Raw genomic sequence first — 24,438 nt, 5'->3', positions numbered from 1 at the left:
AATGATAGCATACTTTATAAGACAACCGAAATATTTGAATTTGTAAAATCTGAAGCTACATATAATCAATTACTGCTTGAATGATTGAAGCAGCCAATATGGTTGGTACAAAACATTGAATCCATCCATCAAATCCCAATTATCAGTGAGGTCCTCACATGTGCAGGTAAACAATCCGCACCAGAATAAATTCATGACCCTAGAGTTCTAAAAAACGAGCGTGATCCAAAACCTGTTGGCCACCAGCGATGGTAGATGGCAGAGACAATCTAGGAATGATTAATAACAAAATTGAGACTACTTTGAATGTTCTTATCGGCTTGCTCAGTACTCACCCAGTCGTAGCATCCACCTTTTCAACCACAGGGTATGACCACGACCCATCTTTTAGTCCGTCTCCAGGTCCATAGATTCGGACTAGATTAATCAGCACCAGACAACTTCTTTACAAAGTAACCTTGAATTCACTTACGAGCGAACGAAACCTCACCCCCACCAGAAGGTGTCGGCAACCAGCTGTGAAATAAGAATATTAGTCGCTTACTTCAAACCTGCGATGGTTTTGGGTGTATATAAGTTCTTACTTAGATGCCCCGATGGCCGGCTGTTCAGATTGAAGGAAGATCTCATATTTCCCATCCGAAGAGGTAAGACCAGTGGAACTTCCAACGTAGTATTGGTTCAAAGAATTCTCCACAAGCCCCTTATTAGCGCCATAAGCGGTCAAGCTCCAAAACCCGGATGTTGCTAGCGGAGGCAGACTCTCGAATGTCAGCTTATATGCTTGATTGGGTTCAAGACTGAGCTTGTTATTCCCATCAGAGTATGAGGGGTATAATGCCTGGTTTGCGTCCAATGCCAAATAGTTGACATGAGCGGACCAGGCCCTAGCAAGATAAAATGTCTTATATTTGCCTTGCCATTCTGACTGTGGTCCCTGCCAACCGTTCTGTAAATCCTGGAAATATTCCGGGGACTGAGGGACTCCCAACACACTGCTGTTGGCAACTTTGGCCGCCCGGTTGAGATCAACACCCCAGGGCGTTGCATACGAGCCTTGGGAACAGCCGGCCAATTGTAAAATTGCAGTGACTCTTGGGATCTCGGACGCAACACTGGGTAGGTTGAAGAACGAGAGCCTGGCAGTCAATTGTAACAGCTCCTCCGTGGGGTTTCCGGAAGATCCACCATCCAGTAAATATTTCGTCAGACGAGGGGCAAGTTGGGTTCGAATTGGCACTTCGGATAATTCCATATTTTCCTGTAGCAGATTTACCTCATCCACATCCGGGGCATTCTTGACCTGCAGCTGGGCCACTAATACTCCGTATGGAGTTGGAGAATACACATACCCCTGATAGTCCCCATCGCCTCGTTCAATACCTGGCTTGCCGGGCCGATAGGATATACGGTATTTTCCTTCGGCATAGCCCCCAACAACACCGACATTAGCAAAATTGCTTCCGTAGCTATATCATCCCCCAAGGAAATAGGACCCAGAGTCAGTCTTCCTGAATCTCAATAATAATGCAAGAAATAATTAGATACACTTACATGTCGTAAAATGCGAAAACCCAGAACCGATCCGGAATGGAAGGAATGTTCACGATGACATTGGCAGCAGCCAGATCAATGATTGCCGTTGACGAAAGGATATTCAAATTAGGAAAATCAACAGATGTGGAATCAGGAGTTGGAAGGTTCTTTGTGTGTTGAAACGTGTTGGAAGAGCTGTCGCTCAGGATCGGCAACGCGAGTTTGCTGAATGGAACAAGTGGGTAGCCGTACTTGTTCGCCCTCTGGTTAGCCAAGGTTCTGTAGGCATTAGGACACAGATCATACCACTAGGGCAAACTCCGTTGCGTTTTGTGCCGGAAGATCTGAAACGTCTATAGGGCTGGCTGATACCAGAAAAGGGAAGGACACAGCAAGCGCGAGAGCGGAAACCAGCGGAGAATACATCGTGAAGGCCACTCGAGGGAATAACATGAGATATGGCTCGATCTGTCCAGGCTGTAAAACTCTGGACATACCCTTCCCTTTTATAAATCTAGCATTTGCCCCCGACGTAAGATGCAGGGGTCATCTAGGAAGACCAACTCCAAATATTATCGGCCTTTGGCCCTGTGCGATGGTCTCATCCTTCCCACTACTCCGATTCTTCCCACTTTTGGCCCTGTTGTCGAGGTCATTGGTCAAGTTTCTGCAGCTATTTCTCGTCAATACTTGCTTAGGTATCACAATGCATGCACTGTCGCACAAGAGATGCGAGCTACACCGTCACTCCAGATGTCTGCAAAATACATATTCATTTGAACGGCTTCGGTCATTGGCCAAGTGATGCGTGATGAATACTACATATGATCAATTTCGAGCATGCTTGAATAAAGTACTCGTTTTTCTTGGCATAAAGCCTGTGGTATTTTGCACTGCAGGTAGTCTTCAAATTTCAAATGTTAGCTCACTCTTCAAATAGATATAATATTCTAGATTTTGGGGCTTTTTTGGCAAATCGAAAAAAAAAACAAGATTGAACTAAGAAATCCTCACATTTATATATGAGCCATTAGACCGTTGAGGAACTTTGAATGGTATCAATTGAATAATTCAATGTTTGTATTCGTAGGGCCCAGCACTATTTTTGCCCCCTCTATGTAGCAGCACTGATCTGCAATTGCCAATCAATATATGCCAGTATATATGTTCGGGCCGCCGGGCGTGCATGCCTTTCAATGTTCATATGCAATGTTCAAATGTTGCCTTATGAATACAAGCGTCATGGAATACAGGGTAGGAGGAATGGTATTAGATAGCAGATTAACGGTATTATGACTGCTAAATATTACAAACCTGCTTTCTTCATCCTACGTCCGGGGTGTCCTTGTGTGATGGATGATGCACGTGACTATTTCCATGCCGAATGATTGGCTGCTTAAGACCCATCGCGCGGTCCACCACTTCAATGTTTACTAGTACTAGTATGCATAGCTTGTAAAATCAAGTATCATTATGTTCCAGTCCCACTCAACCAACAGTGAAAAACTATTCCGTAAACCCACTGAACCCCCGCACGCTATCCCGCAAATGAATCTCTAAGATCCAATGCGGCTCGCCAGGCTTATTCACACTTTCATTATTCCCCTTCTTAATAAATAGTGGTACGATCCTTCGGGAGGGGTTTCATGCGGAAAAGACCCAACAATATGCCCCGCAATACCCGCCCTGAAATCAAACCCATTTTCTTTGCAATTGCACACGAAATAACATAAAGTTATTCACCATTAATATCCGTATTATCATTATATTTAGCTTTAACAATCTGGAAAATCGGTTGTAAGGGATCACGTAGTTTGATCTTGTGCGGGTCGTCACCAAGGACATAGGTGCGGCCGAAATCGGCTTCCCAGGCTTCGAACACGGGGCCCAGATATGCCTCTAGCAAATCGTCGGGTTCGATGCTTCGGTCGGGGGGGGGGGGAGGGTTCTCGGAGAAATGACTTGGGTTGTTAGGACCACTGCGGATAACTCGTTTGCGCCAGTGGGTTTTTATGAGGGTGGCGATCGAATTCGAGTTCGTAGATTTCGTCGTTGAGTTTCTTCTCGCCGATGCCGGGGCTGATCAGATCACGCTCAACTTCAATGAAGATTTAGGCTGCTGTGTCTTGTGCGTCTAATTGGTTGGCGGCGCACTCGCTCTCGACAGTAACGTTGGTCATATTGCATAATGGTAGTGTACATGAAGTGATATGGGGAAAGAGAGACTGCGGGGGAAGTAAGAAGCCGGTGGAATTGGGAATTGATTAGGTCCCGGGAATCTAATCGCAGCTCATGTAGTTCACAGCATCAGTGATGGACCAATCAGATCTCTGGACCAGAGCGCAATCGTTCGTTACTACAGGAAGTCAAGATTGGTGGAGACGCAGATAAAAGTGGATCTCGGGAACAACCTTGGCCTCCACTGTCCAGTTTAAGAGAGCCGAGACTTGTTCACGAATCACAACCACCCAGGTTATATCCGATCTTGAACACAGAATGGACCTCTCAGTGCTCCGCTGCACACATGTCAGTGGGCACCTAGAATATGGATGCACTAAAATCAAACATCTGGGGCCTGCCAGACCCCCAATTCCCCTCGATTCATTTCCTGTTTACGGAGAATTGCATAATGGATCTACATTTCCGGAGTCTTTGCTTTTTCCAGCTGAACACCTGAACACGAAGTTTACCAGAGCCTTGCTGATGGTTCCCAGAATCTCTCAAGTATTATTGGCCTATCCACGTTCAAGACACTCTGGCCCCTATTCACATTGCAGTGGACTCATGCAGCTCGGGCACCAAGTAACAAGTTAGCATCCCTGCATATTCTCATGGCGCTAGAGGGCTCGAATACCTTGCAATGCACCATTCCTAGTGCACAAGGACAAAGGAAAACTTCTCCCCATCTACCACCAAAGTTTACCAAAATATACTACAGCTTTGTTCTTACCACTGTTGATGTTCTAGTCTTCGAGCTCCTTAACACTCGTGCTGTTTCAGTTTATAATTTCTATACAGTCCGAAAGGACCTGTCGCACACCACATGTGCATGAATACTGAAACCGAAATGACTTCATTGACCGACACGCACCAAAGTGATGCACGCGACTCATCACCGAAGAAACCGCCACTTGACACCACGAAGAGTTGGAAACGCTTTTGGCTTGACACATGGCGATTTGAAATTTTCGCATGGGCATTTAGCGTGGCTTGTTTCATCGCTATCTGTACTCTACTCAAGGTATACGAGAACAAAGTGCGACCGCAGCTAGCATACAACGTATCATTCAACGCGATAATCTCGGTCCTTGCCACAGCCTGCAAATCCGGGCTACTTCTCGTGATCGGAGAGGCTGTTTGTCAGTTGAAGTGGCTCCATTTTTGCGGTCCGAGGCAACAAAGGCTATCTAGCATGCAGGACTTTGACAATGCTAGCAGAGGGCCGCTAGGATCCCTCAATATCCTCATAGCTCATCGGGCACAGTCTCTCGTCTGCCTTGGCGCGGCAGTCCTTGTTCTTCTCCTCGCGTTTGAGCCATTCGTGCAACAAGTCATCAGCTATCCTGTATTGCCCGTCGTTCTTGCTGATGGCGAAGCGACAACAAAACAACTTCATGGGCCTTTGGTGTCATCTGCAACTTTGATAAACTCAACACTCGCTGAAATTGTCCAACAGTATTGGAGCCTGGGCGATTACTTCGCCGAGGCTTGGGCGCAGGGCCTTTGGTCGAGTCCTGTGTCGAGCGATGGCTTCGAAGTTGCACCGGTATGCTCATCAGGGAATTGTACTTGGGAAGAGTTCACCTCAGCCGGCATTTGCAGTCAATGCTCTGATATGACGGCTTCTGCTCGGTTGGACTGCAACCTGCCAAGCCTCAATCTTTCTTCATTCAACATAACTTGTCGAATCAACATAACTGATGGTGCTGCTTATCCTTTCTCTGTCACCAACCAATTGCTGGATGACGAAGTCATGTTGACCGTCCAGAATTCAATTTTCTGGAGGACTTATGACACCTTGAATGGATACGTGGGTGTTGGGAATATATCTCTGACGCCCCATGCTACTACCTTCGGTGGAATGCGTTCCCCAATAGCAGCATACGGTTATGCCAAATTAAATCTTCCAGAACCAACCAACTCTTCAGTGCTGGTTGATTCCAACATCATTTCTATCAGAAAACTGACAGTATGTGGTCTCGGAGATTGTTTGCGCAATTACAATGTCTCGACGAGCAATGGCCAAGCTTCCATACACACCGGAAACCCAGAGTTTGGCATGAGATATAACAAACGGCCTGGTAATTTTACGAAGACCGGTGGAACTTCCAGTTTCGTACCAACTCAAGAGGATTTCACAACTTGCTGGATCCCTGATAATAAATCAAAAGGGGGTTTTGCATATTGTGTCCCCTGGCTCAATTCATCCTTACCCTTAATCTCGGAAGGCGACTTTGGCTTTGTCCCGGCCTCAGAAAGTCAAACTCTTCTTTATCCCAGACATAATGGTGTGGGGGAATGGGTTACAGAAATTGACTCTTTCATTGATCGCATTGATAATCTTGGCTTCGAGAAAATAATGTCTAACGTTGCCGCTTCATTAACGAAGCTGCAACTGGTATACACGAAAGAGACTTTCAGCGGTACCGCACACAGCAGCGAAGTCTTTGTGGAGGTCAAATGGGAGTGGATGATTCTACCGGGCCTTCTCGTTCTCACCGGGTCTCTTTTCTTCATAGCAACAATGGTTGTGAATCGAAAATCCAGAATGCCTCTATGGAAGTCATCGGCCTTGGCGTCCTTTTACCACGGATTGGAAGAGCAAGAGGATGGTAGCCTGTCAACTGTTATTAGTATGGAAGCGCAAGCAGAGGAGTCTAAAGTTCGATTGATGGGTTCTGATGGGTATGGGCGCCTGGTTCTACGACGGAAAAGCCTCAGATTTAGCAACCCCGGTGATGCCCCAGATCCAGATCACGCTTCTTAATTTAGATCCAATGTTTCAAATGTTATATATGCATGGCCCATCATACACGGGCCACGGCCACCGGGAGAAGACTTGGCGCATCACCAGTCGACCTGATAAACGCGCACCGTGCACGGTTTGCGCGCGAGTCCACATAAAGAGCTTATGTAGAGGGGTAATCGAGGAACGTTGAGGTTCGAGATTGTTTCCTCTATGCAAGGATCAATCTTGAAATATCACAATCCAGATGTCTGTAAATGGATTTCATACCGTCCGCTTAAACCGATGAATATTACCCAGGACAAGGACTCATTTGCTTTAAATCTTTCGATTATCAATCCTGTTTACCATTGTTGGAAATCAGAATGTGATTTTCTGTAGAACAAATAGATCCTCGGTTCTAAAGGCAAGAAAGAACAAGAAAAGATTCAAGCCATCCACGTCCAACTTTCATCAAGAAACAGGCAGAAACAAACAAACATCAATTTGGTATTGGGCAATGAAACGAGGTACTCAAAACCGATAACCCTCCCTTCACACTTGAACTTACCCCACGTGGATCGGAGACCGGTGCTTCAGGTCCCGGAGGAAACGCTCTATGAATGAGTCCACCCCTTCCGAGTATACATGATCAACCCGATTGGAATATCCAGTCTACTGAAGGAGGCCGATCCTCTGTATGAAAGAGGAGCACCTGGAGATGCTGACTGGGTATTTGACCGTTCCTGTTTGTAATTTATTTAGTATGCCCGTGGCACCCCTTGATCGAAATAACTCACAATGCTTGGACACGCACAGACAATCATGGCATGCAATTTCGACCGGACATGATGATTGATTGCGAAGGTATCGGCTTCTAGTAGTGTATCATAGTTGTCAGAATGCAACATGTCAATAGAAGGCCGGGATAGAGATACGCACGGGATGAGTTGGAAGTGGTGTTAAGCCTGCGGTCCAATCCAAATCTCGCACCTGTTATCCTGGTGAGCGGATTATCTTGATATATCAGATCCCCATGCAATGTTTGGAAGACTCACCGGCTTCCCTAGCTGTGCACTGGTCCTTGAATACCGCGCAGGTTTGACACTCGTCTTGGTTGCACAGTTTCAGCGACCCCTCGCCGCCCTCTCCAATATTGCAGGCGCGACGAGCACCGTGGAAATGTAATGGGAAGACCTTTAGCCGTTCGAGGAGCTCAAAATCACTGCTAAGAACGAAGTTAGAACATCCATAGCCATTAATTTTATAACCGAATGCTCCACGGTGATGAGATCCATACCTGCTACTGCTAGTTGTCCCGAGGATGCTTGACATGCCGGAAGGCGTCTCGCGAGGAACAGTCTTAATATCGAAGAGAATCAACCCTTTGAAGCAAGCTGATTTGTCTTTCTTGGCCCACGAGCCGTGGAACCTATCTTCAACTGTACATCATGATTGGTTAGCCTAGAAATATAGAAAACTGTAGTCCACCTACCTTGTTTCCAAAATGCTGTGTCCCTGTCAACCTCGCTCATTTCCTACAGAAGTGTTCAGTAATTTATCCGTAAAGTTTCATTCAATTTATATTTACTGGAATCATCATCGTTGGCACGGAATTTAAGGAGACCTATGATAACAGAATCAATGGCTGTCCAAACAACTCTGAGTCGTGGGTCTGATATTCAAGACATGCATTCCTTTGGACCTGACTAACGGTTGTCAGGTCAGTTCCATTTTCAGTTCTAGACTTTGTTGAATCGCCCCATGTTTTGGTGTCGTCCTCTTGAATGGGTGAGGGAGGTAAGGGAATCTCTGCAGGATCTTTATCCCTATAGGAGTTCAGCATTATCCGTGTATCTCTTGAAATCGAGACCAAGACTGGTACCAACTCACCTAGTAGCATCCATGTCGATGCGTCGCGGTCTTTCGACAAGGGATCGCATGATGACAGCTATAGGGGAAATAAAACAAAGAAATCCCCGCATCGTATTGAGAAATTAGAAAAGGAAAAATTGTTTGAATCAGATGTATGGTTTGGTATGATCTGCCAGGGTAACTCTTTGTACAGAAGTGTGTCAAACAAATTGTTTGTCTATCAAATCCAGATCTCTGAATAGTGGCTGTCTTCCAACGGCGTGTGAAAGGGCCAGCCCTGTCCCGTAAATTGTCTTCCCAAGGCTATGGAATACAGCGAAATGGTAGGACACGGTTTTCCTAATATTTTTATAGTGCAAGAGAATAATGATGCTCCAACGCCGGTCCTCCACAGGTAAATGAAATCCGTGGATAACAATAAATTAACTGAGACATAATGAAAACAGCCTAAGTTGTCTACTACACTGCTGCAAGTATCGTAACAAGGATCAGCTGTAGAAAATTAGAGTAACTAACGTGGCTTCCATCCCTCTCGCGTGTAAACAACCAAACCAATAGGCTTGATTCTTTCTGTATCATACACGACAGTCTCAGGATACATAATTCAGGTCACCACCTTCGGCAATTGTCAATCCTTCCACCTATAGAGATAGTCAGTTAATCTGGATCAACATTGCTCCACTATCCATCGACATACTGAGTCACATAAACCCGGAACTCCTGCATTTTTCATCTCTTTAGGATTTCCCGTATTGACACCACAGAGAATCAGAACATGTTTGTAGGAATGGATGTGATAGTTGCTGGCATAGATATTGGCCTCCGAAACCAGGAAGGGTACAGTTAGACAGTGATCTTAGAATCAATCAGGGGGGAACGTAGAGAACGTACTAGAGGACACAATACTCGAATAGATCCCACGTCCGAACATGCATCTAGGGTCTACCAATGCATAAGAATCAATTCATGATATGCGGCCAGGGCAAATGTGGGGTTCTGGCTCACTGGCGTGCTTCAGTGAAAACCCAGTTTTGAGGATTCTACAGAGATAACATTCCGTATTATCACAGGGTTCTAGAGTGGTACTTCCAATCTTGCAGGCACGTCGCGTTCCATGGAATCGAAGCTCGAGCTGGGGCCTTTCGTATCTTTTCTAAAAGGGAAGGTAGTATATGTTCCGAGGTCAGCCCAGTGTCGAGGCTCTTTTTGTGACACCTGGAGGGTATACATACATCACATAAATCGACACTATCTGACCCGTTGTCTTAGGATGTTTCCACCCCTCATTGAACATCTCTGAGACTGTTTACCTCATTTTAGATGCTATCTTTCAACAGATGCGTTGATCTCGCACCTGTCTTGTAGAAGCGGCTTTTCTCATGTAAATGTACCAGTTCCTTGAGGGGAAATCATGACAAGCATGAGATGTCAACTAGAATACGTCTTAATCGCTAACCAGGATGATTCTTACCATCTTGCAGTCCGTCGCTGGGCTGTTAGGTGGCGCTTTGGGAGGATTCATCTTCCACCAAAATTTGATAAGCCTTTCTTATTGCTCGATGTAGCAATCAAGCGTAAAACCCCGATTCTTTCGCAATTTGAATGGCTATTCCATTCCCGTGACCCCATGACTGCAAGAAATAGAGGGAAACAGCAAACAAAATACGCGGAGTTTGCTGAGAACTCCCGGTCGCTCCGACTGCAATCAACATTCTGCGCTCTGTCTTTGAACACACCACATAATCACATCCTGTATTCTGGAGCAGATCAATCTTTAAAATTTCCTTCTTTGGCTTCGAACCAGTGGCACTAGATGGAGGATACTAGTATGCCTTCCCCGTGCCAGTCCATGTTATGGGAGTTGGTGACTGAAGAGGAGTGGGAATTGCCACACCATAATCGCCACTTGCGCGATGCTGAAGAAAGCCCCGAGAAGCAAGCTCTCAAGAGAACCGCCCAAGAGACTAACGATGTTGTCTCGAGTCTACTAAAGCACCTTCACACGAAATCTCACGCAAGCAGCTCCACGAAATTTTCATCGAAATCCATGAGATTCCTGAAATCAAACAATTGCCCAGCCTTTGAATTTCCCGCAACGATCAAAGTTGTCAATGAAGATACCCTCAACGTCGCCGTCAATTTGGTTTCTTCCGCAGCGGCTCTACCTGTGTGTCGAGGCCACCCGAATCCACGTCCGATGATAATCAATTTTGCCAGCCACCGGAAGCCAGGTGGCGGTTGGCTGAATGGTGCGATGGCACAAGAAGAATCAATCTGCTACCGAAGCTCCTTGGCACTAAGCCTTCACGCCAGCCATTACCCGCTCGCTCTCGATGAGTTGATCTACAGCCCATACGTTCTGGTTATGCGCAGTGATTTGAAATCCGGACACAATCTACTAAGTCCACGCAAGGCACCAGAAGATCTTCCCGTTGTCAGTGCTGTCACTGTAGCTGCTCTTTTCCGACCTGCGCTTCGGACAGCGGGGGTAGAAAACTTCCAAAAATGGCAACGTGGCCACAACACACGCTCACATTACACCGTGGACCGCAGCACATCCTCTCCACCAGATTCCCCTTGGCCTACCGATCAAGTCTTTGGGCGCGAGAGGGACCGAGACCTTACGAAGATCAAAATGAAGTTTGCACTTCGTATCGCAGCGATGAACAATCACGTGACACTAGTCCTCGGGGCCATGGGTTGTGGGGTCTATGGAAACCCTCCCAATGAGATTGCAAAGTGCTGGCTTGAGGTACTCCAAGACAAAGAGTTTTATGGGAACTGGTGGCATGAGGTGTACTTTGCCGTTTATGACCCAATGAGCAATGGCAACTTTGCAACCTTTAAGCAAGTTTTGGATGGGCAAAAAGTTTAACTTGATTCGGTATTGGATCTATTTTGGTTTTATTGCAGGGCCTCTACTTTATTATCATGGTGGTTGTCATTGAACTTGAAATGAAAGGTACATTGAAGCAAGCCTGCGCACGAAATTCCAACTGTTACACCTGAACCTAGTGTTTAGAAACCGTTGCCAGCTGTCTAGTACAGCCAGGGTTTATCTTAAATCAAATCGAGATCAAAGTAAATCCATATGGATCTAAGTACAGCGTATTCTGCTAAGCTCCCACTCTAACAACTCGGCCATGGATGACGTGATTTGATGACCACTGATTCCAGGTGGTTGGTTAAGCATGAAGGAGTAGAAGGTTCTAAGATCAGCTACATACTAGCCCGGACCATATAAAAGCACACATGCACATGCATGCACACATGTGTGAGGCTGTGGTGTGCTCTGATCAATCATCAAGCGGATGCATTCTCTAAAAACGAAGCTAGAATCCTACAAGGTAAAGCAACCGAAGTACTGCCTGAACTCCCAAATCTATTATTCAAATGTTCATATATGGGGCAAAAGCACATACTACCACGACTAGTCGCCTACCATGCCCAAAAGCCATCAATGGATCAATATAAATAGTCTCGCCACCGAATACTGCCATATTTAGTGCTGGTTATGTTAATTCAATATGAATGTCATGGAAGCAAATAAGAATATGCAATTCAAGAGCCTTTAGCAAGGTATGAATATACTCTAGACCATTTGCCATCCTTTAGCAACCAAATCATCTAGGTGTGCGGTCAAACAATTGTATCCATCGAATAAATGAAAGAAGCCGCCGACTCCGCCTGTATCATAATTAACAATAGGTGCACTATAGATACCCTCCAAAATAGGGCCATTGATAACACCGAATATGGAACTAACAATAGAGGCTCGCCAGTTTCTGAAATCGATTGGTGGATGGCCAGGGGGGCGCACCGGCTCCATATCAAGAAGCCCATATGCCATCACGCTGATAAGACCTGAGCTCATTCCATCAAGCTCGCTCCATGAGCCCTGCATGATCTGTTCACCTTCATATATAAAACGTGGGGTTTCTGCTTGAAAGTATGAAGTGTTTCTATAACTATCTAAAGCTGCTGGTGTGAGGCTGACGAGTGATATGTCGAGTTCGGGCAGTGTGTCGAAAACATCCCCGACTTTATCTCCACTCGCACGCGGATCAATGATATACCTCCTTTGAGAGTAAGAAACCATGGCGTGCCACTGTGAGGGCATGCTCGCCGTGAGAATTGATCATTCTCATACCCGAAGTTGTCGCGAAATTCGCAAACTCATTTATCGATCCTGGTTCTCCAAGACCACACTCCAATCGACAACCTGGTGTAAGAAACGATTTTCTCAGATAATTAGAGTCATCTTGGGGCAGAGGTCGACTGGCATCCATAGGATCTATCGCTCGCACTCGGCTGTTATCTTTCATCGCCTTGTAAAATGGCTCTGCTTCATGGTGGTATAGGGTCGTCCGACCTGCGACAACCCCCGGCAGTAACATTGGATCATATTTGCGGCCATCCCCGTGTGCCAGTTCCACAATTGTCCAGTTGGGGAGATAGATAATCGCTCGCACATCTGCGAGTGGTGCCAGAGCGACTAACATGGCAATTCTTTGTTCCTTTGATGGGAATTGCCTTTCTGGCCAGCGAAAATGAGCGGGATATGGGTCCAGCATCCGATGATTTGGATGAGGGGTGCGAGGAAGGGTTTCAAAGTGGGATTCGCCAGTTCCAACGAAGTAAACCGGCATGCAACCGATAGTAAGAGGTACTGGCTGTGGTGGGCTGCTAGTCTCAATGCACATGAACCAGCCGGACTGCCCGCGTCTTCCATGCCCGAATTTAGTTCAGGATGATGCTGATCAGGAATATCAACAGTCAGCGATCGATGGGAATGCAATGGAGCTGGAACAAAGATCAGTACTGAGTGAATTAAAGAGCAGGGAGAGTTTCAGAATCGAATAGCGAAAGAAAGTATGAGATACGGCGGCCGATACCCGCCACCCTACTGCCATAACCCAATTCAAATCAACTTTCCGACCGGCAGAAAGTAAATTACGACATCAGTAACGAGTAATTCCAAATTCATATTTGTTTTTGAGCTCCATTATATGCAGCGCTATATTATATATTGAATCCTGAAACTCCGTTATATATAGTGTTATATGATATATGTTACTTCTCTTTCTCCAAGATTGAAGTAAATCATCACAATAACTACATAGCAAGAAAGAGAGGCGGAGATCCTATGTAGTATGACTAGTCACGTGCATATAATCCATTCTGAAGTCCCTTTCCATGCAGTTAACTATTCTCAAGTCTATTCTCAAGTCTATTCTAGAAGTAACCCATGTTTAGATCAAATTCCTTAAGATAATCCTACTACTATATATAATAAATACAATACGGGCGAGAAACAGGGCGGTAAAGCTAAAAATTCAAATTGGGTTATGGCAGAGGGGTGGCGGGTATCGGCCGCCGCATATGAGAAGTATGGGAAGGTGGCGCTGTGGGTTTTCTTGGAACGGTACCGCGTAGGTACCGCCGCATCGAAGATGCATGTGAACTTTAGATTTGAGTCAGTTGACCCGAAATTGCCGCGTACCAGTGCCATCTACATGACTCCTATACCAAGAACGTTGAAGCGCTTGAGGAAGTGCTTCAAAAAGCAGAATGGGCTAGCCGCTCGCCGCAGCGCTGCCAAGTTTGCGCCCGACAAGCTTGAACTCATTCATTCACTTCGACAATCCCCGTGCGCCACCGAGTACGTATGTGCATGAAGAACAACACCAACAAACCAACATCTACGGCATCACCATCGAGGACCCAGGAACCGACAAACTGCCCGTCCCAGCCTCTAATCTGGTCATCGAACCGTCTCAACATGCTCAATATCTCGGCATTTGGGTCGACAAGCAGCTTACGTTCGACACCCACCGCCAAAGACTTATCGGGAAGGGAAGGAGAAGGCCAGCCTTGAGGCGCTTTAAAGCCTCACGAGCTCGACCTGGGTGGCTACGCTCTCAGCAATGCGCACAGCCTACCAAGCGGTGGCTATTTCTCAAATGTTGTACGGCGTTACGGCATGGTTCCCAAACACAACCAAATCATCAATTCCTTCACCAAATTACGGCGTCGGGCGGCCATTATGATCGCCGGCGCGTTCAAGAGTATGTCTGCGGCTGCGTTGAATTTGGAACTATCCCTACTGCCAATTCAGCTTCAAATCGAAAAAACTACGCAATAAACCGCCATTCGGACCCAAACAGGGCCTACATAGGCGCAACCTGTCTGCCTTAGTAGCAGACTCGGTAAAAGGACGTCAAGCCAGACAAAACTTGGGGGTTTTTCCCCGCTGCAAGAGTTACAATGGAGGAAGGGGGGAGTTCTCTTTAGCGAGCATCTGTGGCAATCAAAGCGTGCGTTCGTTCTACCGCCATGGGGTGGACGGATTCATTGTGTCATTGAAAACTCCGCGGAGGCAGCCATCAGGTCATATGATGCAATTGTAAAAAATCAATCCAGGGCCCCCCACTTCTCACTTCTCATTTCTTAGCTTAAACACCACATGGCATGGACCTGGCTGCGCAGTTAATTGATCCTTCATATCCCTCTCTACCAATTCGCCATTTGGGTCATCCGGTGTGAATTCAAAGTGATACCGACTGACAAGTGCAGCGACGACGAAGCGAATCTGTGTTAGAGCCAGGTTCTTCCCCACACATGATGTTTTGCCTGTCAAAATAAAGCCTTAGCATCCCTATTTAAAGTGATAGATCTTGATAGGATGTCAGGGGGAGGGAAGTAGGGGAAATGACAGAAGGAAGAGCCCACCAAGTCCAAATGGGGCAAAGGCTCGACGGTCTAGGATCAGCTCTGGCTGAGCATACCATCTCTCGGGAACAAACTCTTCAGGTCGGGCATAGGCTGACTCCACTATTTTGTGGTAGATTAGTCGGCGTGAGAACACATGTTACACGAAGAGAATGTAGAATTAGAAGATGGGGACACTCACGTCTCCCGATTGTGTACCTGGGCGCACAGATCTTTATACCCCCAGGAATTACGGTCCCCTCTATCTTCAGACCCTCGGGAGGAGTCACACGAGTTCCGAATGTAAGGACAGCGGGAAGTAGACGCATGGTTTCGTTGAGGACCCCGTTCAGGTGAGGCAGCTTCGATAGGCCGATTGCGTCTTCGAGGGAGGAGAGAGTTTCAAGTTCCGCATAAACCTTGTCCGCATGTTTCGGGTACCGAGTAAGGAAATAGAATAGGTGTGTAAGAGTTGGCGCGTTGGTATCACTAGTCGCTTTCTATCATCCAGACAAGAGAAAATGTGGAGTTTGTTCAACATACCTTCCCGCCACGACAAGGGTAGCAGTATCACCGCTCAGCCAATATTCCTTGCGCGCATCAACACTATTCTTGTGGTCTTCGATAAAGAATGATGCAATATCTCTGTCGGGCAACGTTCGCTTTTTACCAAAATCATCAGCAAATTGATCACAAAAAGCAGCTTTCAGTTTTCGCTTACCTTCATGCGCCGGGCCATACACCTGTCACAGAAGCTTAACATTTCAAACCACCATTTAGCCCACCACAGACCAGGGATTATCGCGAACGCCAGACGGGGGACCCAGATTGCTGGGCTAAACGGGCCCAATAGCGCCAGAGCATATCGGAACATCCAAATAACCTGGTGCCATTGCTTGCTCTTCATCATACCAAAGTCCTCACTAAAAGCAAAGTCACCCATTGAGTCGAAAGAGAACCAGTACATGAGGTCATTGAGATACACAGGCTGCGACTCCTGCTCTTGGATCAGACTGATGAGCGTGTTGACCTTCGCGATGATGCGTTCGTGGTATCCTCGGATGGCTAAATCCTGTTTAGCCAAGTGCCTTCAACGAGCCTGCCAGGGGGGGTTTACCGGAGCTGCTCAGGGCATTGGTCCACATCTTCCGTCTAACACTGTGTAGGTTTCGATCACGAGTGAAGATTGACGATACTCGAGGATGCAAGAGATCGTACCAGTCCGATCGGGTGTTTTGATTTCCATGGCCATCCATTGCCTCGTAGGCCGCAGCGTGGTAGACCGTAATCTCAGAAGGCCCTACAGTCAGTTGTAAGTTCAACCTCACACACGAGACAGGTTGGTAAAATTGCTCGCGGACGTACCTGTTCGAACAAATGTGCCATATTTTTTCCAGTCATGAAGCACGTGGTGCCCACGCGATGTCCGACACTTCCACACGTGCCACAACTTGGAAATGGCGGCTAAGCGTGGTCCAGGGAAGTTGCATAGTCGGTGGAAAAAGTAGCGGTAGATACCAATGCTCGTGAAAAGAGATGAAAAGTAAAACAGCATAAGGGTTGCTGAACTGGGGAAGTTTTCGTCAGTGATATAGTATTTAGCAGAAATTCTGCGTATGACATAGAGCAAAGCATAGAAAACAAGGTGCGTGACCCCGAGATTCACTATCTTGAGATGCCATTCGCCGTGAATGAAAACGGTCAAATGAGCAAGGACACCTGACAAGATGGCCAGAAATATTGCAATTGTCATGATCGGTTGGTATATAATGACTGTGGGTTGGAATTCTGGAGAAGAGCGTGCTGTCTCCTGTTCTCTAAAAAGAGAGAAACTTGGTCTTAAATTCGAAAATACTGTCAGGTGGCTGTCATAAAAACAAACAATAGAACCAAGCAGCGCAAAAATACACAATACTCGTCAATAGCAGCATTTGAGAAGGTTGAAAAATTCGTTTTACACTAAAGTTCATGCGTCCCGTATGGTAAATGAGCCCGACCACCCAAGTATAAATTTGACAAGTAAAGAACTCCGCGATACGCAGCTAAGTTCCAGGCATAGGTATCTCGAGGTCCTGGCTATGTAGTAGGCTTGTACGTATCCGACCTTGAAGTGTATGTTGTACTCAGTACTCAAGATGTACTAGTACCTACTCAGTACTTCAGAAGTTGAGATAGGTACAGTATTGTACAATGTACTCATGGGGAAATCATGTGACAAAAAAAACCGCAAACACGTAGTAAAGCAAGAGAAGTATGGAAAAGGATGTCGTGAGAATTAAATCACGGAGTCCTGCAAGTCTTGACATCCCTTTCCACAATGAAACACACCCCAAAATTCATCATCTCTCACCCTCCCATCAAGGTATAAATCATCGAAAGATAGTAGGTGAAATATCCCCCCGCTCGCGAGCAAGTCACTGATCATAGTCATAGATTCATCATGAACAATGGTTCCAAGTACGCGCGAAAAAAGATCAGTTACGTCGCCAGATGGCTGCTATACCAAATCCATACCCTCTTCCTCTTCACCTGCAGTGATTTCAAGACCATTGTCGTGCCCAGCACAATTTTCGGCTTTTTTAACTCCCTCGCAGCCGGCGCGTATGGCTTAGGTGCGAATACACCGTTTTCTACCGATATATTGCTCAATCGATTGCCCCGGACACTACTTTGGGTGAGCTTGGTTTTCATTCCGTTTTCGATTAACAACCAACGCACACCATCGGCCATTCAAGAAGATGAAATCAACAAACCCTGGCGTCCGATACCCCAGCGACGAATCACCCCACTACAAGCACAATGTGTCATGTGGGGTTTCGCGGCCCTCGTGCAGATTCACGGTCTCATCAGCAATGGAATCGGGCACCGCCAGTCCACATTCCTTCTCGTCCTTGATATCTGGTATAATAACTTCGGTGGAGCAGACAATAATCCTGCGATTCGGAATGGTATCAACGCTTTAGGATATCTGTGTTTTATCTCCGGAGCCCTTGAGGTTGCTCTATGGGAAATCCTTCCGTTCCCTTTCCAGAACCCTCTGGGCAAAACACGCCCAGAATTTCAACTGATGCAGTGGCTGCTTATAATTGCAGGAATAATCTTCACCACCGTACATCTGCAAGATCTGTACGACCAAAAGGGAGACGCGGTACGTGACCGCCACACCATGCCCCTAGTGTTTGGGGATGGGCCTGCGAGGTGGACCATTGCAGTCCCAATGATAGTTTGGGGTGCCGTATGTCCACTTTTTTGGAAAGTGAGCACTGGTCTCTTCCGTTTTAGCCTTACCCTGGCCTATATTGTTGCAGTACGTGTACTCACTATCCGAGATGAAGCCGGCGATCGGGCAACATTTCGGGTCTGGAACTGCTGGATTGCTACGATTTATATTATGCCCCTCTTCTCCCACTTGAGTTGAGAAAAGTTCTCTTCTTTATCCTTTCCAAAGTTGAATACATCATCTCTGGACCTATGGCTTTATATTGGCATGTTTATTGAGTGACGCATAGTGGGATCATTTACATTGCGCACCATTATACAGGTTTTTGCCTGCCCGGCCTATATCGATAGATTTCAATGAGCATCACAAGTTTTACTTCTGTTTCCAGCGCCAGCCCATTAGTGCAGTATTCAGTGCTGGCATACGTATTGATACCTAAGAGTTATCCAGCTTCTTTGAAACGCGTTGTTCATATATACATCGACCTAGTTTCAAGTACTGTTGGTTGTAAAGTTCAAATTTTCCTGACCCACCTGCACATTCGATTAAGCCTGTTTGGGATTCCACATGTGCAGGTTCCCGGCAAATCACTGTAAGGCACGCTTGGTGTCGACTCCACCTGCACGGTCGAAATCTTGAATAGGTTTAGTCAATTATGCATGTCCACCGGTTGCCGGTTTGTTTGATTACGGCTGCCAGCGGTATCGGGTCTGCAGTTGATGCAGTTTACCGGGGATCCAAACAGGTTTGAAGCAAAGGGATCTCCTACACTACTTGCCTGTTGTTTGTTTCTACCACTGTCCAGGATTTCCCCTGTTGGTTAAACACCCTCACTACCTCCTAGTATCTCAATTACTGAGTACAGTCCGAGACTTGCAAATTTCCAAAGTAACATCTGCGCCAAGCACCATAGTATCCACCTGTATCCGCCTGTATTTGAATATTTAGCTAGGATCACAACAAGTTGGTCAGGATCATGATCTTGCTAAAGATTATGATTTCGCTAAACTTTGATAAAGAGAATGATCCTGACCAACGGGTTGTCATCAAGATGCTCCGTAAGGATACTAGTAGTGATTCAAATGACCTTATTGCGGACAAGTTTCATCTTTACTATCACACTGGTAGGTATTAATCTTGACTACTGAGGATATTCCCATCCCAAGTATTAAGCACGCTGGAATATGTGGGCTTGAAGGTTCGGTCAATCCAGAGCTACTACTTACTACTAGTATACATGGAGCTTGAACTACGCGTCGCTCTTTACTTGTAAAAAATACGAGCTACTATGAGTACTCTTCTTAGGTAACGTGGTCACACTTAATGGTCTCCCTAGTTTATTCCAGTTTAGGACGGATCCCCCATGCTGCGTGGATATCAAATCGAACATAACATCCAGAGTCAATATCCTTGTACGCCTGTTCTTCAATGGTCTGGAGCTCTGCAAGAGAGATCACTTGTCCATGCTCATCCTTCAAAATGCCAGCTTGAGCCTTGTCATTTGCCCAAGCGACAATCGCCCGTATCCCATTCCTCGTCAAAGCCTCCCTCGTCTCCGGGACACGATCCGAGCTTACCATCTCCGAGGCCACGTCTTGTAGACCAGCGGCCGTCATTCCTTCCTCCAGACGATTCCACCCGTGTCGGAAGTACTCCCACATCCCCGATTTGAACATCTTCCCTAGCTTCCGTGCTGCTGTTCCCGTCACTCCCGCTCCCCGCAGGTGCACCACGCTGGTGAAATCGCACTCCTCCCACTGCATGGCACCGCCTGGCTTCAACAACTTTGCAACATTTATCACCGTGTCGATCCAGTCCTCCGACGTCAGCCCAGCCGCGACTTGCCGCACGTGCACAAAGTCATACGTACAATGCAGGTGATCGGGGATGGGCTCTCGGATATCCAGGATATTAAATTTCATGTTCTGCGGCAGGGCTGTCGGTGGTGGAAAGAGAGATGATGAGATGTCGCTCCCGTGCAGGATAGCGTTGTCGTCCAGTAATTTGGTCTCGGCCAGACGTAGAAGAAAACGTCCGGTTCCTGTGGCCAAGTCGGCAATCTTGAGTGGTTCATCTGCCGGGAAAGACTGGTGGATGACCGGGTGGATGAGATATCCAATATTTCTGCGTTGCTCATTCAGTTCATTTCCATATGTGAACACAAGGCAGGTACGAGGCGAGTTTTACTTACTCCGTCAGCAAATCAAACTGCTCATCCAGTCTGCTTCAGGTTAGCATATGTCTGGAAAATGAAAATTATGGTGGACAAGGAAGGACTGTACCTGTGCGACTCATCCTCGTTGCGACGCAGATTCAGCGCGTAAACGTCCGCCATGTTTTGTGAATGAAGATCTCGGATCCAAGGAATAAACCTCCAATTTCTGCACCTCTGTGCGATCGAAACTAACGGTTTCCACCTTGTAACATAGACTTTATGATAACTCATAAACCCCCAGAGTACGTACTAGGTCGGCTTTTTATAGTCATACTGGCGGTGTAATTCCATACATGTTCCATACGCATAATACAGTACTGTATCTTACACGACGAGTAGCGTTCAAATGTCCTACACATTGGCCTAAGCCTATTTGGGATTCCAAATGTACCTGAGTCACCTGACACTAAATTTGACGTATACTACTAAGTTACAGTACTGTAATTTCAAACTCACACCTCTCCAATGTAAATTTGCGGAGCTTTGGAACAAACATCTTGCAGATGTATCTTCTCAACATTTCCATCTTCAACTCACCTGTACGCTATATTTTTTGTGGCCAAACGCTATATTCATCCATCGAAGCCCATCCATATCAATGATGTCCAACGGATAACCCTATTTACCATCGACCAACAATCGTTCGGCTTCAAATTATATATCTTACACGCCCCTCCCAATTTTTTCAGCCATAATACTGACGCCTAGTTGCTTGTGCAACGTCTCAAAATTAAGATTCACCGGAAACAGCTTCCGAGCCCATATACTCTCCGCAGAACCCCAGCGCTATACCCTCATCTCCGGTGTATTACCCTCAAAGACAGTCATCTCGTTCCGCACCATAATCCCTTGGTTACTCGAGTTCGCGTGGTGGAACCGTTCCGGGGACACGATGTGGGTCCGATAAGACAACTGCTTGTTATCCAGCTCCACGTCCTCATCCTGCGAACATAACAACGTATCGGGTTGAGCTTGGCGGCGCGGCCATGTGCGCCCAGTCGAGCCGATGGTGCGAACGGGCCCCCTCGCATTATTCGCAACATTCCGGTCGTACGATGCCACACCATGGCGCAAGAACACTGCACCCATCATCGGAGCACAGGAAACGATAATCCCGGAAGATAATTCGGCCGCGATAAGAATCGAGGCGTCGAGAGCACAGTAAGTAGTATTCCCCTGCTCACAGAGCTTCGTTTGCATGAGACGGCCGATATTGATCGAAAAGGTGCTAGGAATGATGGTGGTCAGATTTTGTACGGTCAACTTCGCCACGGTGAGAAATGCGGAGAAAATGGAAATCAACAAAATGTAAGTGGAGACGGAAAGACTTACACCAGGCCGAGGAGAAAAGCCGCAGTTACACTGGCCTTCCTCTCTTTCGGCATCTGTAAAGTCCAGACAATCGGCATGGGGAGCGCCACAACTAAAAAGTCAATGATCAAATTGAATCCCGCCGACGCATACTCGGTCTTGGGCACATCTCCACAAGTGCCTTTGACATTTAAGTTCCAGTTGGAGTTGATCGGGCGACAGAGCAAGGTAATTGTCAAGATCGATGCAACCCAGTACAGAATCACCAGCGCTCCGGTAAGCGCTGAGGCCCAATAGAACCAAACTCCTCGAAATAACTCGATATATAAGAGAATGATCGCGAGGCGAAATGCAGCAGCACCTGTCACGAAGAACCACTCTGACGCGAAGAAGACCTAGGATGGTGTGAGGGACAATGATCACCTCGGCCCATTCTTACGTCGCAGAAATTTGGCTGACCTTTAAAGATGTGATCAATTGGGGTATTGGCACCGTTGTGACATCGGCGCCATAGGCACCAGCCGTACTGCCTTCAGATAAAGTGTTAACATTGTACCCAAAATCAAATGTGAAGAATTACGAATGGATATGAAGGCCCATACCAACAATAACATCAATCACATATGCTGAAAGACATATCTGAAGTCGAGCCTGTCAGTGAAGGGAAACCCAGCTCTAGTCAGGTCATGCCACGGAGGGATTTACTAATGACAGCGTGACGAAATAATCGTGTATCTTGAACGCCCGTTGTCGGATCCGAAGGCTGACAACCCGCAGCCCAAAAGCCACGGTACTCAAGGCCCAAAAGATCACAGACAGGATGATCAGTTTATTCTTTCGCTCTTGAACGGTCGACATTGTATGGTGTTGCCGCTGCTCGGTAATGCAAACGTCTCTCAACCGCGCAGGGAAAGGACAACAAAAAAAGAACAAACAACCTTGAAATTGACTCGTTGCAAAAACCAAGATACAGGAGAAGCCACGAATAAATAAACTTATAACTCAATTATATTGAGGGATGGCAGTGAGAGGGATCTGTTCTCCAGAATGAAAGTATTCGCCAATAAGCTTATAAGCATATAAGCCGTACGCCGTAATCCTTGCCTTGTTCCACTTGGGGCTGACTATGAAGGCTCTCGTATCAACATCTCGGCGTAACCACCGAATGATGAACTCCGTAATAAATAATTCAAAAAAGGTTCATTGGTCCCACGGGTTGGTATACACGGTGCGATGGATTGGATCTTGCAGGATAAAAACGCGAAATTTGGTAGGGTTGCATTGGTGCCGAATCATCTTAAACCAAGAGTCAGCTTTTGCCTGGATGACTGGAAACAGGAAAACTGGAATTCATTTCAACAATTCTTTTTTTAATCTCGACTGTCCATGGTGATGCGGGGAAAGACAATATTGTTGTTTGGGGGCCAAATGTGAACTTGTTGAAAGAGCCCATTTCAGGCCCCCCGTCAATTTTCTCTCAAATTCCCATCAAGAAATCCAGCTCTCTCGATTGTGAGTTCATCATGACCACTCAAGGCAGATTAGCAATCGTCATTTGCCATGGCTCTTACCACACCCCCGCTCCGTACGAACCATTTGTGCAGTCCTTGATATCAAAAGGCTATGAGACCTATTGTCCACCGCGACCAACCGCCGATCCCAACAGACACAATGTGGGGCATATCAAGAACCCAGACTATGACCGTGGTCCGGGACCTGACGGCTTGCCCAGCGACTACGAGGATGTGGCTATGGTGAATAAAGTGCTGGAAAGACTCATCAAGGAAGAGAGCAAGGAGGTACTGCTGGTGGCCCATTCAGCTGGGGGTTGGGTGGCCACGCAGGCGGCTATTCCCGAGCTGCAGCGTAAGACCAGACAAGAAAATGGCCAAAGCGGAGGTTTGATTGGCTTGTTTTACTACTCGGCATTTGTGATTCCGGTCAACGAGTCGATCAACAGTTTCTTCCAACCCAAAGATGGCAGTTTCATCGTTCCCCCCTGGCTAAAATTCTACGTGAGTAAGACGCTTTTCTTCCCTCATGTTTTCTTCGACCACTGAGCGAAAATAAAACACTGACATCTTTGCATAGAAACATGGTGCGGCTGGCGTTGCAACTCTGGTTGAACCCGAAAAGTACCTGTTCAACGGCCTCGATGCAGAATCAGCAGCGAAATGGTCGGCCACATTGACCGCATCGCCCATCAACACGGGCGTTTTGACCAACGATCCATACTCGGCCTTGCCATGTGCATATCTCGTGCTCGATGACGATCTCATCTTACCGCCGGCGGGCCAAGAGGCCATGATTGGATTGCAGAGCGCAAACGGTAATACTTTCACTGTCTTTCACGCGGCATCAGGACATTCCGCACATCTCACCTGTACTGAGCAGTTGGTTGGAAGGGTCACCGAATTTATAGATCAGATCAAGAATGTATCCGCTTAGATGGAAATCTGACCTTAGAGGCTCTCATGAGTCAGGGGAACTGTACCTTATTATGTCGCATCTTGTCTCTTTCATTGTTGCTCGCTTCAACCTTTGGAAATGAAACACCAATGTCAAGTATCATTACTACAAATCCGTTTTTTTTAGAGGCTCATGATTGTTTAGATCAGAAAAGGG

General features: G+C 46.7%; 11 protein-coding genes across 11 annotated transcripts; 5 read left to right on the top strand and 6 right to left on the bottom strand.

The window, feature by feature from the left end:
• Positions 1 to 199: 199 nt before the first annotated feature.
• N7466_003549 (uncharacterized protein) lies at positions 200 to 1,962 on the bottom strand (the record flags this gene model as incomplete). Its single annotated transcript, XM_057162946.1, has 6 exons — positions 200 to 269; positions 336 to 417; positions 473 to 516; positions 585 to 1,469; positions 1,555 to 1,799; positions 1,843 to 1,962. 6 exons carry the CDS (start codon positions 1,960 to 1,962, stop codon positions 200 to 202), a joined length of 1,446 nt encoding a protein of 481 aa, XP_057024061.1.
• A 2,641-nt stretch (positions 1,963 to 4,603) lies between these two features.
• Positions 4,604 to 6,523, top strand: N7466_003548 (DUF3176 domain-containing protein; the record flags this gene model as incomplete). Its single annotated transcript, XM_057162945.1, has 1 exon — positions 4,604 to 6,523. The coding sequence occupies one exon, from the start codon at positions 4,604 to 4,606 to the stop codon at positions 6,521 to 6,523; it is 1,920 nt and encodes a 639-aa protein (XP_057024060.1).
• Positions 6,524 to 7,242: 719 nt separating this feature from the next.
• On the bottom strand, positions 7,243 to 8,424 carry N7466_003547 (uncharacterized protein; the record flags this gene model as incomplete). The annotated part of the gene is made up of 7 exons (XM_057162944.1): positions 7,243 to 7,358; positions 7,424 to 7,474; positions 7,540 to 7,709; positions 7,782 to 7,923; positions 7,977 to 8,019; positions 8,196 to 8,310; positions 8,375 to 8,424. The coding sequence occupies 7 exons, from the start codon at positions 8,422 to 8,424 to the stop codon at positions 7,243 to 7,245; spliced, it is 687 nt and encodes a 228-aa protein (XP_057024059.1).
• A 1,745-nt stretch (positions 8,425 to 10,169) lies between these two features.
• Positions 10,170 to 11,231, top strand: N7466_003546 (uncharacterized protein; the record flags this gene model as incomplete). The annotated part of the gene is made up of 1 exon (XM_057162943.1): positions 10,170 to 11,231. One exon carries the CDS (start codon positions 10,170 to 10,172, stop codon positions 11,229 to 11,231), a length of 1,062 nt encoding a protein of 353 aa, XP_057024058.1.
• Positions 11,232 to 11,948: 717 nt separating this feature from the next.
• Positions 11,949 to 13,081, bottom strand: N7466_003545 (uncharacterized protein; the record flags this gene model as incomplete). Its single annotated transcript, XM_057162942.1, has 3 exons — positions 12,566 to 13,081; positions 12,507 to 12,531; positions 11,949 to 12,464 (listed from the first exon to the last, which is right to left on the bottom strand). Exons 1-3 carry the CDS (start codon positions 13,057 to 13,059, stop codon positions 11,949 to 11,951), a joined length of 1,035 nt encoding a protein of 344 aa, XP_057024057.1. The 5' UTR covers positions 13,060 to 13,081.
• Positions 13,082 to 13,809: 728 nt separating this feature from the next.
• N7466_003544 (uncharacterized protein) lies at positions 13,810 to 14,234 on the top strand (the record flags this gene model as incomplete). Its single annotated transcript, XM_057162941.1, is given in 2 exon segments — positions 13,810 to 14,022; positions 14,037 to 14,234. 2 exon segments carry the CDS (start codon positions 13,810 to 13,812, stop codon positions 14,232 to 14,234), a joined length of 411 nt encoding a protein of 136 aa, XP_057024056.1.
• A 558-nt stretch (positions 14,235 to 14,792) lies between these two features.
• On the bottom strand, positions 14,793 to 16,820 carry N7466_003543 (cytochrome P450; the record flags this gene model as incomplete). Its single annotated transcript, XM_057162940.1, has 7 exons — positions 14,793 to 14,989; positions 15,089 to 15,190; positions 15,270 to 15,556; positions 15,611 to 15,729; positions 15,789 to 16,132; positions 16,185 to 16,367; positions 16,433 to 16,820. The coding sequence occupies 7 exons, from the start codon at positions 16,818 to 16,820 to the stop codon at positions 14,793 to 14,795; spliced, it is 1,620 nt and encodes a 539-aa protein (XP_057024055.1).
• Positions 16,821 to 17,507: 687 nt separating this feature from the next.
• Positions 17,508 to 18,485, top strand: N7466_003542 (UbiA family prenyltransferase; the record flags this gene model as incomplete). Its single annotated transcript, XM_057162939.1, has 1 exon — positions 17,508 to 18,485. One exon carries the CDS (start codon positions 17,508 to 17,510, stop codon positions 18,483 to 18,485), a length of 978 nt encoding a protein of 325 aa, XP_057024054.1.
• A 1,139-nt stretch (positions 18,486 to 19,624) lies between these two features.
• N7466_003541 (class I SAM-dependent methyltransferase) lies at positions 19,625 to 20,622 on the bottom strand (the record flags this gene model as incomplete). The annotated part of the gene is made up of 3 exons (XM_057162938.1): positions 19,625 to 20,411; positions 20,479 to 20,508; positions 20,570 to 20,622. The coding sequence occupies 3 exons, from the start codon at positions 20,620 to 20,622 to the stop codon at positions 19,625 to 19,627; spliced, it is 870 nt and encodes a 289-aa protein (XP_057024053.1).
• A 666-nt stretch (positions 20,623 to 21,288) lies between these two features.
• Positions 21,289 to 22,671, bottom strand: N7466_003540 (uncharacterized protein; the record flags this gene model as incomplete). The annotated part of the gene is made up of 5 exons (XM_057162937.1): positions 21,289 to 21,730; positions 21,835 to 22,208; positions 22,273 to 22,343; positions 22,416 to 22,464; positions 22,519 to 22,671. 5 exons carry the CDS (start codon positions 22,669 to 22,671, stop codon positions 21,289 to 21,291), a joined length of 1,089 nt encoding a protein of 362 aa, XP_057024052.1.
• A 665-nt stretch (positions 22,672 to 23,336) lies between these two features.
• Positions 23,337 to 24,261, top strand: N7466_003539 (alpha/beta hydrolase; the record flags this gene model as incomplete). Its single annotated transcript, XM_057162936.1, has 2 exons — positions 23,337 to 23,828; positions 23,905 to 24,261. The coding sequence occupies 2 exons, from the start codon at positions 23,337 to 23,339 to the stop codon at positions 24,259 to 24,261; spliced, it is 849 nt and encodes a 282-aa protein (XP_057024051.1).
• Positions 24,262 to 24,438: the final 177 nt, after the last annotated feature.

This window comes from Penicillium verhagenii (genome assembly GCF_028828195.1).
Source record: "Penicillium verhagenii strain IBT 33310 chromosome Unknown utg000004l_segment0_segment0, whole genome shotgun sequence".
Taxonomy (NCBI): domain Eukaryota; kingdom Fungi; phylum Ascomycota; class Eurotiomycetes; order Eurotiales; family Aspergillaceae; genus Penicillium; species Penicillium verhagenii.
Note: the sequence above shows the minus strand (reverse complement) of the source record. Positions and strands in the feature narration are given on the sequence as shown.